At 33.3% G+C, this 15,062-nt stretch overlaps 1 protein-coding gene across 1 annotated transcript; it reads left to right on the top strand.

The window, feature by feature from the left end:
- The first annotated feature begins 765 nt into the window (after nt 1-765).
- LOC134278049 (uncharacterized) lies at nt 766-14,176 on the top strand. Its single transcript, XM_062760370.1, has 5 exons — nt 766-1,253; nt 4,368-4,552; nt 8,905-9,035; nt 12,999-13,223; nt 13,949-14,176. Exons 1-5 carry the CDS (start codon nt 766-768, stop codon nt 14,150-14,152), a joined length of 1,233 nt encoding a protein of 410 aa, XP_062616354.1. The 3' UTR covers nt 14,153-14,176.
- The last annotated feature ends 886 nt before the right edge of the window (nt 14,177-15,062 follow it).

Below are 15,062 nucleotides of genomic sequence, written 5' to 3'. Positions count from 1 at the left end.
GTGATATCGACCCGAAAGCGCGTCCGCGGAAAATGATATCGCACGACACGCCGTTCGGTTGCACCAAAGTTACGTAGAATGTGACGTCATAATATACGAAGCGTGTTTTAACCATTGTGACTAATGATAGCCGAGTCTGTTCAGTTAGGAACGTGTCAGTGCATTCACTTTGAGTGATTATATAATATACCTATTATGGACTTCAATGAACAGTCAATATGTGGTTATAAGGGCTCATGGCGATATTAATATTGACCTCAGACACAGAAAATGATAGCGACCTAATCTAATTAAAATCAGATTTTGATCCGATCCAACTAGGGATTGCATATTGATGCAATGTACTTGTTTTACGGTGCCTTTAGTTACACGTCTTCTAACTTTATAAAATATCCATCTCGGTGTACCTCAGACAGTTATATTTTTATCCACAGAGAGTAGGGTATAATGAATATATCTTGTTTTAAATAAATCAGAGACATAAATAACTATTGTTAAGCCTATTTATGTACATCTGAAGAAATGAAACGATGTTCGATAAAAAAAAATGCCCAAAGTTTATGGAATTCCATATACGACAGCCAACTGGATCACAGGGTTTTAGATAATTTTAATCTTACCACACTGTACCAGGGACCTATAAACTAATGTTGTATATATAGGTCCCTGGTCTTACCAGGGAGAAATATTTGGAGTGTCTTTCCAACTTTTTATTGATATCGGGCACGAGATACCAAAATATTGAACTTAGTTTCAGTTTCACAAATGGCATCACTGGGAGTAGAAAAACTTCAAAAGAGAATTAATAGAAAAAGGCAAACATCATCCTTTAACTGTGATTCTTCGAGTTCAAGCGATACAGCAGCGAACTATGGTGCGAGAGCGAAAAAATATCATCACTTTAAATACCCTAACGTTATTTCAAAGTGGACCACGAAAACGTTGGAAGACTACGGAATAGCATACGATAACAATCCAATTAGTATGGAAGAATTCACTACCAAGATCCAGTCAAGAGCACAGGGGGTGTGTGATAAAAAAGTGCCAGATTTTCTTTCTACCCTTAAATTGTTATGCAGGAGAGGCCTTATTTTTTCTCTTGAGGTACCAGAAAATGAGACATTGAAGAGTTTTGATGTGTTATCTGATTCGGCTACAAGGGTGCGTGAAATTCTTAACGATTTTGACGCGTTTGTCAATGATATATTAATAAAAGAGGAGGAGTATCTTGGTAAAGAATGGCAAAACAAAGCGTAAGTGGTTTTTCACAATTTTAACTGTTTAGTAAGGTCATATTGTAGTTCTTGTTTGAATAAATGGGAGGCCATGTAACTTTTGATCTGTTGATCTCAGCTGTCTCACTTTTCCAAAGTAAAGTTGTAATTTACTGACTGATCAGCTGGATCAAAGACTTACAGTCATTGAATACTGGATTCAAAGGGAAAATGCCCACTGCAAATATATTAGATACTGAGATACAATGTTTCAATTATTCAAATGATAATGTCCTTGAGACCATTAAACTGAGACAAGCTCACTTTTGATCTCAGTCTCACTTTTTCAAAAGGAATAATCCGTATTATACTCCATTCTTATGATACCGGTGGTTCTACCGGGGTATTTCTATTTGCATCACTCGCAAAAAAAGACACCTAGTGATGGGCTTTATTTAGACATGAGAAGTGATACTCTGCTGTCAACAGGTCAAGCTCTATCTAATTTATTCCTGAAATGTTACGTTTTTTTTGTTAAGTAAACAGCTATTTTCTACAAGACCCATATTCTCTGTGTTATTTTGCACCACACGTCATACCAGACACTCATAAAAGTGTTAAAACGGCTATATTGTAAACCATTTCCCCATATGGTCTTCAGTTTTGTTGTCGTATGATGCATTTCAGTCACAATTAAGTCATGTCTAAAAAATAAATGAAAATGATGAAATGCTATTCTTGTTAAATTTATATATTAATCCTGCAAGGCAAAATAATAATGAAGCTTGTGATGACATTGCTTCAAATTAATCTGAAATTGTTTCAAAATACTTTGATTTATAAAGAGTTGTTGTTTTTTTTTTTAAAGAAAATGTTTTATTTTTTATATAAATGTGAAAAAATAAACAATCAAATTAAGCAAAACTTTTTATCTCAAATCATCAATTGATATCTAAACCATACGATTAAAAAAAAAAATTACCGCTGATTTACAATGTGGTAGGGGTCAGCCGACATTTGTGATTTTCTATAGTAAATCGAGAACAGTCATTCATTTCAAAGCTTTTGTTAACTATGAGCCTAACGTTGTGCAAACTTGTGCAAATTACAAAAGACACATTTTACATTTATAAAACTTGTGTGAAAGTATGAAATTTGCACATGCTTAGGCTGGTACTTAAGATATTAAAATTGTATAAAAAGTACAATGTTTTCCCTATAGCAAGTGAGAGCTTTTTACCTGTATGACCCATGTTCAACCCACGTGTGGAATAAATTATTTAAAATACTGATAGTCACGTAAGTTTTACCCAGGTAAACATTCCTCAAAGGTGCTCACTGTAAAATATAGGCAGGTTTTGTATCAGTAAGTCAAAGTTGTGCCACTTAGAGATATTTGTATGTATTTGTTTTTAAGAACAACGGAGGGTAAAGAGAGATTAGTGTCGTTCATAAAAGTGTCAAACATTTTAAACCTTCATGCAAGACAATGAAACAGGTAATGAAAACCACCTAAACACTCCTTTTTAATTTCAAATTCAATGAAACTAATATTGTAATTTTTCAAATGCAAGAGTACCAATTGCTTAGTTTAATCATTATAGCAACAGGCAACTACACAACTTCATTCAATATTTAAAAAAAAAAAAACAGGTTTGGTGCAAGAAGTAACATTCTGCAAACGCGCCTGACTATGATCCACCATCAGATTGTTCAAATATCGATTTAAATATCTATTCCCCTTGATCTACATAAACGAAACTGAAAGAAGGTTCGGTACAACATTTTCGGATTGACAGGTATCCATAGGCATTTAAAAATATTCAGTTGTTTCAAATCCATGCTGAATTTAGTGATGCTTAACATGCTTTTTAATTAAAAATATCCGCTAGTGTCTAAATATTACTAAAAGAGAACGATTTGGTAATATGTTCTGAAGTAAAATGGCACATAAAAAGGACCCATTAAGTATTGCTTAAGTGCACTTATCCTTTCCCCAACTATGTTATTTAACTTGATTAGAAATCTCAGGATGAAATATGATATTTGAAAAATAAATGACATTAAAAACTATTAGATTAACATATTTCAGCTAATTTAGATGGAAATTATTTTTAATAATATAATGTAAATCCATATTTTATTTAATATTATTTTTAAATGAGAAATTATGTTGATTTAAAAGAAATAAAAGATGTCTTTTGTTGATTTTTGGCTATATTCTAGCTCACCATACATTTGCACCGGTACCAGAGTAACATCCCTTGAATACAGAAATGCTAGACTGGGTGAGATTTTTTGTCTTTCTCATGTTATCAATAAAATATGTAAACAGTAACAATTACAACATATCATCATGATCATAAGAATTAAGGTAATTCATTAATTTTTCTATTGACACAACATGGTAAATGATTTTCTAAAACTTTTTTGACTGATTAATTGACTTTCAAAATGCACACCAGTACCATAGGATCCCGGCATAATGGCGGAAAAGTGAGACTTAGATCAAAAGTGAGCTCATCTCAGTTTGAATGTGTTCTGTATATTGACAAATTAGCAAAGCAAACTTGGTGCATTTACTATGAACAATCCATGGAGTTCTGAATTTTCAACATGAGTGTACAATAAAAATGTAAATGTAGTACTAGTAAAATGTTGAGAAAGTGTTTGATTATTCATATGGATAATGTTTTTGGATGAAAGGTACTCACATTAAAAATCACAGAAAGATTTGATTTGACAAATTTGAAGGTTATTTTATGTGCTGCTGCTACTTCATTTATTTTCTCTGAAATTGTCTCAGAGCAATTTTGAAATCATTGGCTACATTATGGGTATGTGGGAAGCATTTTAACAGCATGTGTTGAGGGCCTGTCCTTAGAATTTGATTATTTTAAAAGATTTATCATATATTAAATTTATTGTTCTGTTATAGAATTTAAGTTGATTCATCAATTTCATGTGAGCCTTGTTGCCTGTAATTCTATTATTACTAGCATATGGTCTTGTAACATGTTAAATGACCATATATAAATAGCAGTACATACATATTTAAACATTATTAATAATATATTTTTATGTCCCTATGCATGATAGGAAAATGAAAATAGTTTTTGTTTTACTTCTGAAATACAATTTTCTTTGTTACAGGTTGTTCTTTGCATGGTCCCACAATGTGCGAAGTTTCATCAACTACTACAAAAAATTCCTGGATAAAATGAATTCAAGCCTGTCCGAGAGTTGGTTAGCAAAACCAGTTAGAGAAGCTTACATGAAAGAACTTTTCATGGTCTTCTCGAAGATATTCTTTTTGGAACCAGAGTATGTACCACATTATAACTATTTCAGATAAATGAATTAGAAAAATCACTTTGACTCTTGCCTAAGGCTGTTCATTACATTTAATGTGGTTTCTGTTTTTTCCATGATAATGTACCAGCTATGTTATTCATTTCACACTGCATCATTGTGGTTTTCAGTGTTCCAAGTTGCAACTTATAGGCACATTATGTACAAGTGACAACACTGTATTTATGAATTCTTTGGTTGGCCCAATTGTACTTGATCACCAATGTGCATTAGCTGGTCACTTTTGAATAAAATTCACAAAATTTACTGTGATCCTTTGCTAAAAGAGGTGGTTTAAAGACTCAGCATGTTAAGAGCAATGAAGGATAAGAATACAATTTAAAATTTTTTTTTGCAGTATTTGTTTGAAATGTTGTCTAATCCAGAAGGTTTCTATTGTTCCTGTTAATGTCTTTGGAATCAGTGATGTCCGGATTTAGACAAATTTTATACTGTTCTTGTTTTTTTATTTAATATTGATAAATCTAGAAGGGTGAGATCAGGAAGGTGGCCAGATTGGAATTTGGGCTATTGGTCATATTTTGTCATGGCACTCCTATGTTCCAGTTTGGACTTTGTGCTATTGGTCATTGTTTATCATGGTACTCCTATGGTACAGTTTGGAATTTGGGTTATTGGTCATTGTTTATCATGGCATGCCTATGTTACAGTTTGAAATTTGTGCTATTGGTCATTTTTTATTATGGTACTCCTTTGTTACAGTTTGGACTTTGGGCTATTGGTCATTGTTTATCATGGCACTCCTATGTTGGAATTTGGGTTTTGGTCATTATTTATCATTGCACTCCTATGGTACAGTTTGGAATTTGGGCTATTGGTCATTGTTTATCATGGTACTCGTATGTTACAGTTTGGAATTTGGGCTTTTGGTCATTGTTTATCATGGCACTCCTATGTTACAGTTTGGAATTTGGGTTATTGGTCATTGTTTATCATGGCACTCCTATGGTACAGTTTGGAATTTGGGTTATTGGTCATTGTTTATCATGGCACTTCTATGGTACAGTTTGGAATTTGGGCTTTTGGTCATTGTTTATCATGGCACTCTTATGTTACAGTTGGGAATTTGAGCTTTTGGTCATTGTTTATCATGGCACTCCTATGTTACAGTTTGGAATTTGGGTTATTGGTCATTGTTTATCATGGCACTCCTATGGTACAGTTTGGACTTTGGGCTATTGGTCATTGTTTATCATGGTACTCCTATGTTGGAATTTGGGTTTTTGGTCATTATTTATCATGGCACTCCTATGTTACAGTTTGAAATTTGGGTTATTGGTCATTGTTTATCACGGCAATCCTATGTAACAGTTTGGAATTTGGGCTATTGGTCATTGTTTATCATGGTACTCCTATTGTACAGTTTGGAATTTGGGATATTGGTCATTGTTTATCATGGCACTCCTATGTTACAGTTTGGAATTTGGGTTATTGGTCATTGTTTATCATGGCACTCCTATGTTACAGTTTGGAATTTGGGTTATTGGTCTTGTTTAACTTTGGTCACTTTTATCATGGTACAGTTTGGAATTTGGGTTATTGGTCATTGTTTATCATGGCACTCCTATGGTACAGTTTGGAATTTGGGCTATTGGTCATTGTTTATCTGGCATGGCAGAAAACTTGTTTATCATGGTACTCCTATGTTGGAATTTGGGTTTTGGTCATTATTTATCATGGTACTCCTATGTTGGAATTTGGGTTTTTGGTCATTGTTTATCATGGCACTCCTATGTTACAGTTTGGAATTTGGGTTATTGGTCATTGTTTATCATGGCACTCCTATGTTACAGTTTGGTTATCATGGCACTCCTGTGTCACAGTTTGGTTTTTGTGTTATTGGTCATTGTTTATCATGGGACTCCTATGTTACAGTTTGGAATTTGGGTTTTTGGTCATTGTTTATCATGGCACTCCTATAGAACAAATTTGGAAATTTGGGCTTAATTGGTCATTGTTTATCATGCACAGTTTGGAATTTGATTGGTCATTGTTTATAACTCCTATGCAGTTTGGAATTTGGGTTATTGGTCATTGTTTATCATTTGGGAAAAAAAATTCCTATGTTACAGTTTGGAATTTGGGTTATTGGTCATTGTTTATTCCCTTCAGTTTACATTGTTTATCATGGCACTCAAGTTTTTTGGGCTATTGTTTATCATTAACACATTTGGATTTGGGTTATTGGTCATTGTTTCATAAGATTTGGAATTTGGGTTATTGGTCAGTTTATCATGGCACCTAGCACAGTTTGGACTTTGGGCTATAATTCCCTTAATCAACAGTTTAATTTGGGTTAATTGTTTAATGGCACTCAATTAAAATATATAAGTTGTCATAATTTATCATGAAACAGTTTGGAACTTGGGCTGGTCATTTTTATCATATCCTATGTAAAAGTTTGGAATTTGGGTTTATTGTTTATCTGGTCTCCTATGGTTTGAAATGGGAACTTATGTTACAGTTTGGAATTTGGGTTATTGGTCATTGTTTATCATGGCATTCCTATGTCAATTGGTCATTGTTTGTCACAGTTTGGATTTACTATGGTCAAACTTTGGGATTTCCTATTGTTTGGATTTGGCACTCCTATGTTACAGTTTGGAATTTGGGCTATTGGTCATTCTTTATCATGGTACTCCTAAGGTACAGTTTGGAATTTGGGTTATTGGTCATTGTTTATCATGGCACTCCATTGTTTATCATGGCACTCCTATGTTACAGTTTGGAATTTGGGTTATTGGTCATTGTTTATCATGGCACTCCTATGTTACAGTTTGGACTTTGTGCTATTGGTCATTGTTTATCATGGTACTCCTAAGGTACAGTTTGGAATTTGGGTTATTGGTCATTCCTATGTTACAGTTTGGTCATTTGGAATTTATTTATCATGGTCATTGTACTCCTATGTTACAGTTTGGAATTTGGGTTTTTGGTCATTGTTTATCATGGCACTCCTATGGTACAGTTTGGAATTTGGGTTTTTGATCATTGTTTATCATTGTACTCCTATGTTACAGTTTGGAATTTGGGCTTTTGGTCATTGTTTATCATGGTACTCCTATGTTACAGTTTGGAATTTGGGCTTTTGGTCATTGTTTATCATGGCACTCCTATGTTACAGTTTGGAATTTGGGTTATTGGTCATTGTTTATCATGGCACTCCTATGTTACAGTTTGGAATTTGGGTTATTGGTCATTGTTTATCATGGCACTCCTATGTTACAGTTTGGAATTTGGGCTTTTGGTCATTGTTTATCATGGCACTCCTATGTTACAGTTTGGAATTTGGGTTATTGGTCATTGTTTATCATGGCACTCCTATGGTACAGTTTGGAATTTGGGTTATTGGTCATTGTTTATAATGACATTCCTGTGTCACAGTTTGGACTTCGTGCTATTGGTCATTGTTTATCATGGCACTCCTATGTTACAGTTTGGAATTTGGGTTTTTGGTCATTGTTTATCATGGCACTCCTATGGTACAGTTTGGAATTTGGGTTTTGGTCATTGTTTATCATGGCACTCCTATGTTACAGTTTGGAATTTGGGCTATTGGTCATTGTTTATCATGGCACTCCTATGTTACAGTTTGGAATTTGGGTTATTGGTCATTGTTTATCATGGCACTCCTATGGTACAGTTTGGAATTTGGGTTATTGGTCATTGTTTATCATGGCACTCCTATGTTACAGTTTGGAATTTGGGTTTTTGGTCATTGTTTATCATGGCACTCCTATGGTACAGTTTGGAATTTGGGCTTTTGGTCATTGTTTATCATGGCACTCCTATGTTACAGTTTGGAATTTGGGTTATTGGTCATTGTTTATCATGGCACTCCTATGTTACAGTTTGGAATTTGGGCTTTTGGTCATTGTTTATCATGGCACTCCTATGTTACAGTTTGGAATTTGGGTATTTGGTCATTGTTTATCATGGCACTCCTATGGTACAGTTTGGAATTTGGGTTTTTGATCATTGTTTATCATTGTACTCCTATGTTACAGTTTGGACTTTGGCTATTGGCTATTGGTCATTATTTATCATGGCATTCCTATTGTACAGTTCGGAATTTGGGCTATTGGTCATTGTTTATCATGGTACTCCTATGTTGGAATTTGGGTTTTTGGTCATTATTTATCATGGCACTCCTATGGTACAGTTTGGAATTTGGGCTATTGGTCATTGTTTATCATGGTACTCCTATGTTACAGTTTGGAATTTGGGCTTTTGGTCATTGTTTATCATGGCACTCCTATGTTACAGTTTGGACTTTGTGCTATTGGTCATTGTTTATCATGCTACTCCTATGTTACAGTTTGGACTTTGGGCTATTGGTCATTATTTATCATGGTACTCCTATGTTGGAATTTGGGTTTTTGGTCATTATTTATCATGTTCACATGTATAAACAAACTTCAGCGCAGCGTTCTTCTGATGCTTACAGAGGTGAGTAAAGAAAACTGAGGACCATGGCACCAACAAAACAGGTCAACAACCAAACAGGTCAAGCTTCATTGAAATTTATTTTGTTTAATTTCAGATTACTAGATTTGATATTCATGAAGTCAGTTTCAATAGTCAATAGTTTGTTATGTCATGCCATGCATGTAACGATGGTATGTTGCTACATTGAATTATGTTTGACATGTCAATTTTCATCTTGTTGGTTTGTTACACGTGGCATATTAGCTTAGTTTAAAAGTAACCGTTCAAGATAAATGAAATAAAATTCATATACTGGTGCATTTGGAGAGAGCTATTCAACTGTCCTTAATTTCTTTCTTGAACTCTTCGGTGGCCTTGACCTATCCATTTTCTGTTTTGTGTTAAGTGCAGTTCAGGAAATTTTTAAACAAAACTAAAAAAAACAAAAAAACAACAACAACAAAAAAAAAAAAAAAAAAAAAAAAAAACAAATACATATTACAGAAAACTTTCAACTGTGTCTTAATCATTTTTTTTCTGACATTGACACTCTGACCTTGAACTTAATATTCTTTGTTATATGTTAAGCCAGTTTAAAAGTTACTATTCCAGATATTTTTATCAAAGCTGAAAAAACACATTTGTTGAAAAAAAAACATTCCTACTTTCATTATATGTTATGGTTCCCCATTCTCCGTGTTATATTATAGTCCAGGCTTTTGATATCATTGACAGCAGCTTTTTCAATAAAAATGGAACTCAAAAATTTACTTACCTGGTCATTGGTCATTTGCAAAATTATTTTGTTAAAACACATTCTGATTACACATACAAGTATCTGAAGTTAACATCAAAAAGATGCTTGAGTTTCTGATTGACAATATCTCTGTGGTTTTTGGAGACCAGGTCTTCCAACACTCTATTGGAATTCCCATGGGTACCAATTGTGCTCCATTATAAGCAGACTTATTTTGTATTCATATGAAGCAGAATTAGTGCAAAATTGTATTCATGAAAAGAAAAAAAAACACAAGCTGTGGCCTTCAATGCGAAATTTAGATATATCAACGATATTGTCAATTAACAATGGTAATTTCCATTCCTGATACCATGTATCCTGGTGAGCTTGAGATAAAATATACCACAGAGTCTGACACATCTGTTTCATATTTGAATATTTTACTTGAAAAAGATGTTAATGGTAATCTAACAACCAAGCTCTATAATAAACATGATAACTTTAACTTTTCTATTGTCAACTTCCCTTACTTATGCAGCAGTATACCTTCATCACCTGCATAAGGAGTTTATATATCTCAGTCGATTCGATACACAAGAGCATGCTCTGCATATGAATAATTTCCAAAAAGAGGTAAATTATTGACACACAAGTTGATGAAACAAAAATACCAGCAGTCTTGTTTAAAGTCGTCATTTCTCAAATTCTATGGTCGATACAATGGCCTTGTCTGCAAATGCAATTTATCATTGAGTCAAATGTTGACTAAAGTTTTTCATACTAATTGTTAGTCCATTATTCTTACACTTAATTGACGAAGATTTTTCTGTTATTACCCAATCATGACGAGCACACGGCGGATGTGACCGATCGGCAGGGATGCTCACTCTTCCATGGCACCTGATCCCACATCTGATGTTTCGGAGGTCGTGTTTGCTTTGCTCCTATTTTGTATTGTTTTTTGGACTTTGATAATGAATACTGTTCATCATCTCCATATCCTTCATGGTATTTATATATCTTACCAAAGAAGTAAGATACTTTTCTTTTTCAATGCAATACCAATAAACCTTAAACAGAGTATTAATGTTCTTTGGATATATTTCTCTTCTTGGCAAAAAATGTCATCATCAGAACCCAGAGGTTTTCTCTCCATTATGTACACTGCATAGTAACAGAGAAAACTGTGGGTTCTGACGATGGCAAAGTCTGCCTGAAATAGAACTTTGCTGCCTCTTCTTTAACCTGGACTTGAGATATTTTTCATGTTGTTTAACATGCATCATCATAATTGATTTGTTGATCTTGATCCAAAAAAATATAATTTTGGAGATAAAGAACAGTATTAGAGCTCAAGAGTCCATTAAACAATATAAAATAGGAGGAGAGCAAACATGGACCTCCAAAACATTGAAGGTAGGATAAGGTGCCAGGGAGAAAAGAGCATCCCTGCTGCTGTGTATTAATTAACATTTAACATCAAAATAAAGCTATTTGTCACACATGCTGTGTACTTAATTAACATTTAACATCAAAATAAAGCTATTTGTTTCACTCTATAACTGACAAGAGGGATTTTTTTCTGAAAACTTTTGAACCTAGTACTATGATTTCTGGCTTTTGTGTTGTCATCATGGGTAGCAATATGATATTGCTACCCAAGATTTATTATGTACCATCATTAGCACTACATGTATATACATATTATATCTTTATGCCTCTTATGAGAAATATCACCTTAATATTAAGTAAAATGTATAACAAATCATTAAGGGGATCACCTAATATTAAACAATTTCAATACAGGATACATGTCCATAGGTACAAGTGTTATCCCCCTGAGACTGACTAGAAATTTGCATGCAGTGAATATATCAGAGTACATGTAAATATGTATAAATGAGTAAATCCTTGGAGGCGTCCAAACAATTGCGCCAATCCAATTAAGAAATGTATGAAAAGTTATTAGAAAAATACAAATTTTGACTAAAAATAGAATGCAAAATAATACAAAACCAAAACCCCCAAAAAGGGTGGGTGGTGGGTTTTTTTTTCCACTGCACTAACAGGCTAACAAAAGAGCTTATGCGATAGTAAAAAGATTTTCCGTCTGTCCGTCTGTCTGTCTGTCTGTCTGTCTGTCCGTCTGTCTGTAAACAATTTTTCAAAATGCTACTCCTCCTACAGTTTTGGTCTAATTTCAATATAACTTGGCACACAAGTGTTACACTAAATACATAATTCTGTGTATCGGTTTTTGATTTCGATGAACATTTTGATTTACTAAAAATAGAAATTTCTGTGAAATTCTTTCAAAATGCTACTCCTTCTACAGTTTTGATCCGATTTCAATATAACTTGGCACACAAGTGGACTACACTAAGATACATAATTCTATGCATTGGTTATTGATTTCGATGAACGATGTTGCCGAGGTTACTAAAAGTAGAAATTTTTGTGAAATTGTTTCAAAATGCTACTCCTCCTACAGTTTTGGTCTGATTTCAGTATAATTTGGCACACAAGTAGAATACACTAAGATACATAATTCTGTGTATCGGTTTTTGATTTCGATGAACGGTGTTGCCGTGGTTACTAAAAATAGAAATTTCTGTGAAATTCTTTCAAAATGCTACTCCTCCTACAGTTTTGGTCTGATTTCAGTATAATTTGGCACACAAGTAGAATACACTAAGATACATAATTCTGTGTATCAAATTTTAATTTTGATGAACTGTGTTGCCGTGGTTACTAAAAATTGAAATGTCTGTAAAATTATTAAAATGCTACTCCTCCTACAGTTTTGGTCTGATTTCAATATAACTTGGCACACAAGTAGACTACACTAAGAATATAAAGAGACTTTATCAACGATCATTATTCTAAATATTGCTGTTTTAAAGTTTCAAATCCCAGCTGCTTAAATACTCTTCTCTTCCTTTGCTATAAGTTCAAACCAGTAGAGCTTCAACACACACACACACAAAAATGGTTTTTTCCACTGCACTAACAGGCTAACAAAAATGGTGCAACGAAAAAAGATTTTGATTGGGTTAAAAATCTGTAATGATCCGACGGTGTAAAATTTAACAGATTTCTCATAGCGGCATAAATTGAATTATCTGTGACAATATTGTTTTAAATTATTTCATAGGAGATAAACATTTTGATTTACTTAAATAACATGTACATCCCCCCAATCTCCTGGTTACATTGTTATTATTCTTCATTGTTGTATAATTCAGGTAAAAAAGGTTGAGCAATTGCCAGAAAATGAGTCACCTGAGCTAAGAAAAGCAAATGCAACAGGTGAAAGTTCATCAGATTCTGATCAGATTTCTGGAAAATTCATACTCAACATACTAAGCAGCAATGTTTTAGGACAGCATGGCGGAGAGTTGCTTTCAGAGCTGCGATCGTCTGCTTTTGCCCCAGCAATGGTTGTTGGGTGTATTTGTAAGGGCACAGAGGTATGTAACAAATAAACAAATTGCAATACATGCATTCATAGGCATTTTAAAATCACCTAGACAAAGTCCACTTACCAAATTAACATGGATGCATGATGGACATTTCAGACTTTCTATGGATTCTAAATCTGACCTATATTTTCCAAATGAGTGACCAGGGTAATGTCTTTTGAGTTATATATAATTTTCTGGCCTGTAATGGTTAAAGTAGTATTTAAGATGCATCTATTGTCATGAAAAATAATTACAAAAACATATACAAATAAAATAGTCAGAATGCATGTATAACTTAAATCAGAGTTTGAGAAATACGGTGGAATATACGAAGAACCTGACAATTGAAATTATAAAGGTAATAAAATTCAACACACACACACACAAAAATAGAGATCAAAACTGAAATAATAGCAAACCATTGGAACAGAAATATTGTATGTAGGAAAAAAATCAAACTTAAATTATTTAAAATGTCATTTTTAATGAAGTTTTAGAGAGTTGAATAAAGATATCCTCATGATGAGGCAAACATTACTTGATATGAGATCATGTATTTTAAGAGCCAAAGTCAAAGTAAAATTGTACTGACAAAATCATAGCATAACATGCATAGAAATATCTGGAAATTACAAACCAAAATATAATACATTTGTTAACATTTCTTTTGGAATTTTATTAAGAAATATTCGATCATATCATCTCTTACATATTGAATTTTTAAATTGTAGATCATCTTTACGTTTATGGAAATGATGCAAAATCATTTGAACAAAATAGTTTACGATGGAAAATGTGAGGGTGAATCCAGTATAATTCGGTATACAAACCCTCTGAATTACTTACTGGTAGAAGAACGTAACAAATGCCTAGATCTCCTGCTCCTGCTTGGTTTTATACAGACGTGTTGGTATGAAGCTCTATACCCAAAATAAAATTAAAAAAAAACGGCTTCATCTTGATACGAGGAGGTAATGCTTATTTTAGATTTAGTGGAGGTAATAACTAATAATCTAGATTCAGGGAAATACAATCCCTAGAAAGGAAGTAATACCTAATCTAGATTCAGGGAAATACAATCCTTAGAAAGGAAGTAATACCTAATGTAGATTCAGGGAAATACAATCCTTAGAACAAAGGAAATAATACCTAATCTAGATGAAGGGGAATACAATCCCTAGAACAAAAGAAGTAATACCTAATCTAGATGAAGGGAAGTGATACTTAATATAGATCAAGGGGCATAATACCTAATAGAGATGAAGGATATGAGACCTAATACAGAACAAGGGAAGTAATACTTAATGTAAATGAAGGGACATAATACCTAATATAGAACAAAGGAAGTAATGCCTAATCTAGATAAAGGGAAGTACAATCTTATATAGAACAAAGGAAGTAATACCTGTATTGATCAAGGGAAGTAATACCTAATATAGAACAAGGGAAATAATACTTAATATTATAATTTCATGTAAATTAGTTGAATCTGATTGGTAGAAACATTTGTTAAAAAATACTTGCTGAATATAGATCAAGGGAAGTAATACCTAATATAGAACAGGGAAGGAAGTACATGTAATACCTTATATAGAACAAGGGAAGTAATACCTAATATTGATCAAGGGAAGTAATACCTAATATAGAACAAGGGAAGTAATGCTTAATCAAGAACAAGGGAAGTAATACCTAATATGGAACAAGGGAAATAATACTTATTTTAGAACAAGGGAAATAATGCTTAATCAAGAACAAGGGAAGTAATACCTTATCTAGAACAAGGGAAATAATATTTATTTTAGAACAAGGGAAATAATGCTTAATCAAGAACAAGGGCATGCTCCA

Source organism: Saccostrea cucullata, unplaced genomic scaffold (assembly GCF_032062105.1).
Source record: "Saccostrea cucullata isolate Sc308-1 unplaced genomic scaffold, CSIRO_AGI_Scuc_v1 ctg390, whole genome shotgun sequence".
In the NCBI taxonomy this organism is placed as follows: Eukaryota; Metazoa; Mollusca; class Bivalvia; order Ostreida; family Ostreidae; genus Saccostrea; species Saccostrea cuccullata.
Note: the sequence above shows the minus strand (reverse complement) of the source record. Positions and strands in the feature narration are given on the sequence as shown.

Coding starts and splice junctions, on each gene's coding strand:
- LOC134278049 (XM_062760370.1), top strand. CDS start 766: ATGGCATCACTGGGAGTAGAAAAACTTCAAAAGAGAATTAATAGAAAA. Junction 4,553..8,904: donor ACCAGAGTATGTACCACATT/ATAACTATTTCA, acceptor CCTATGTTACAG/TTTGGACTTTGGGCTATTGG. Junction 9,036..12,998: donor TTCTTCTGATGCTTACAGAG/GTGAGTAAAGAA, acceptor TGTATAATTCAG/GTAAAAAAGGTTGAGCAATT.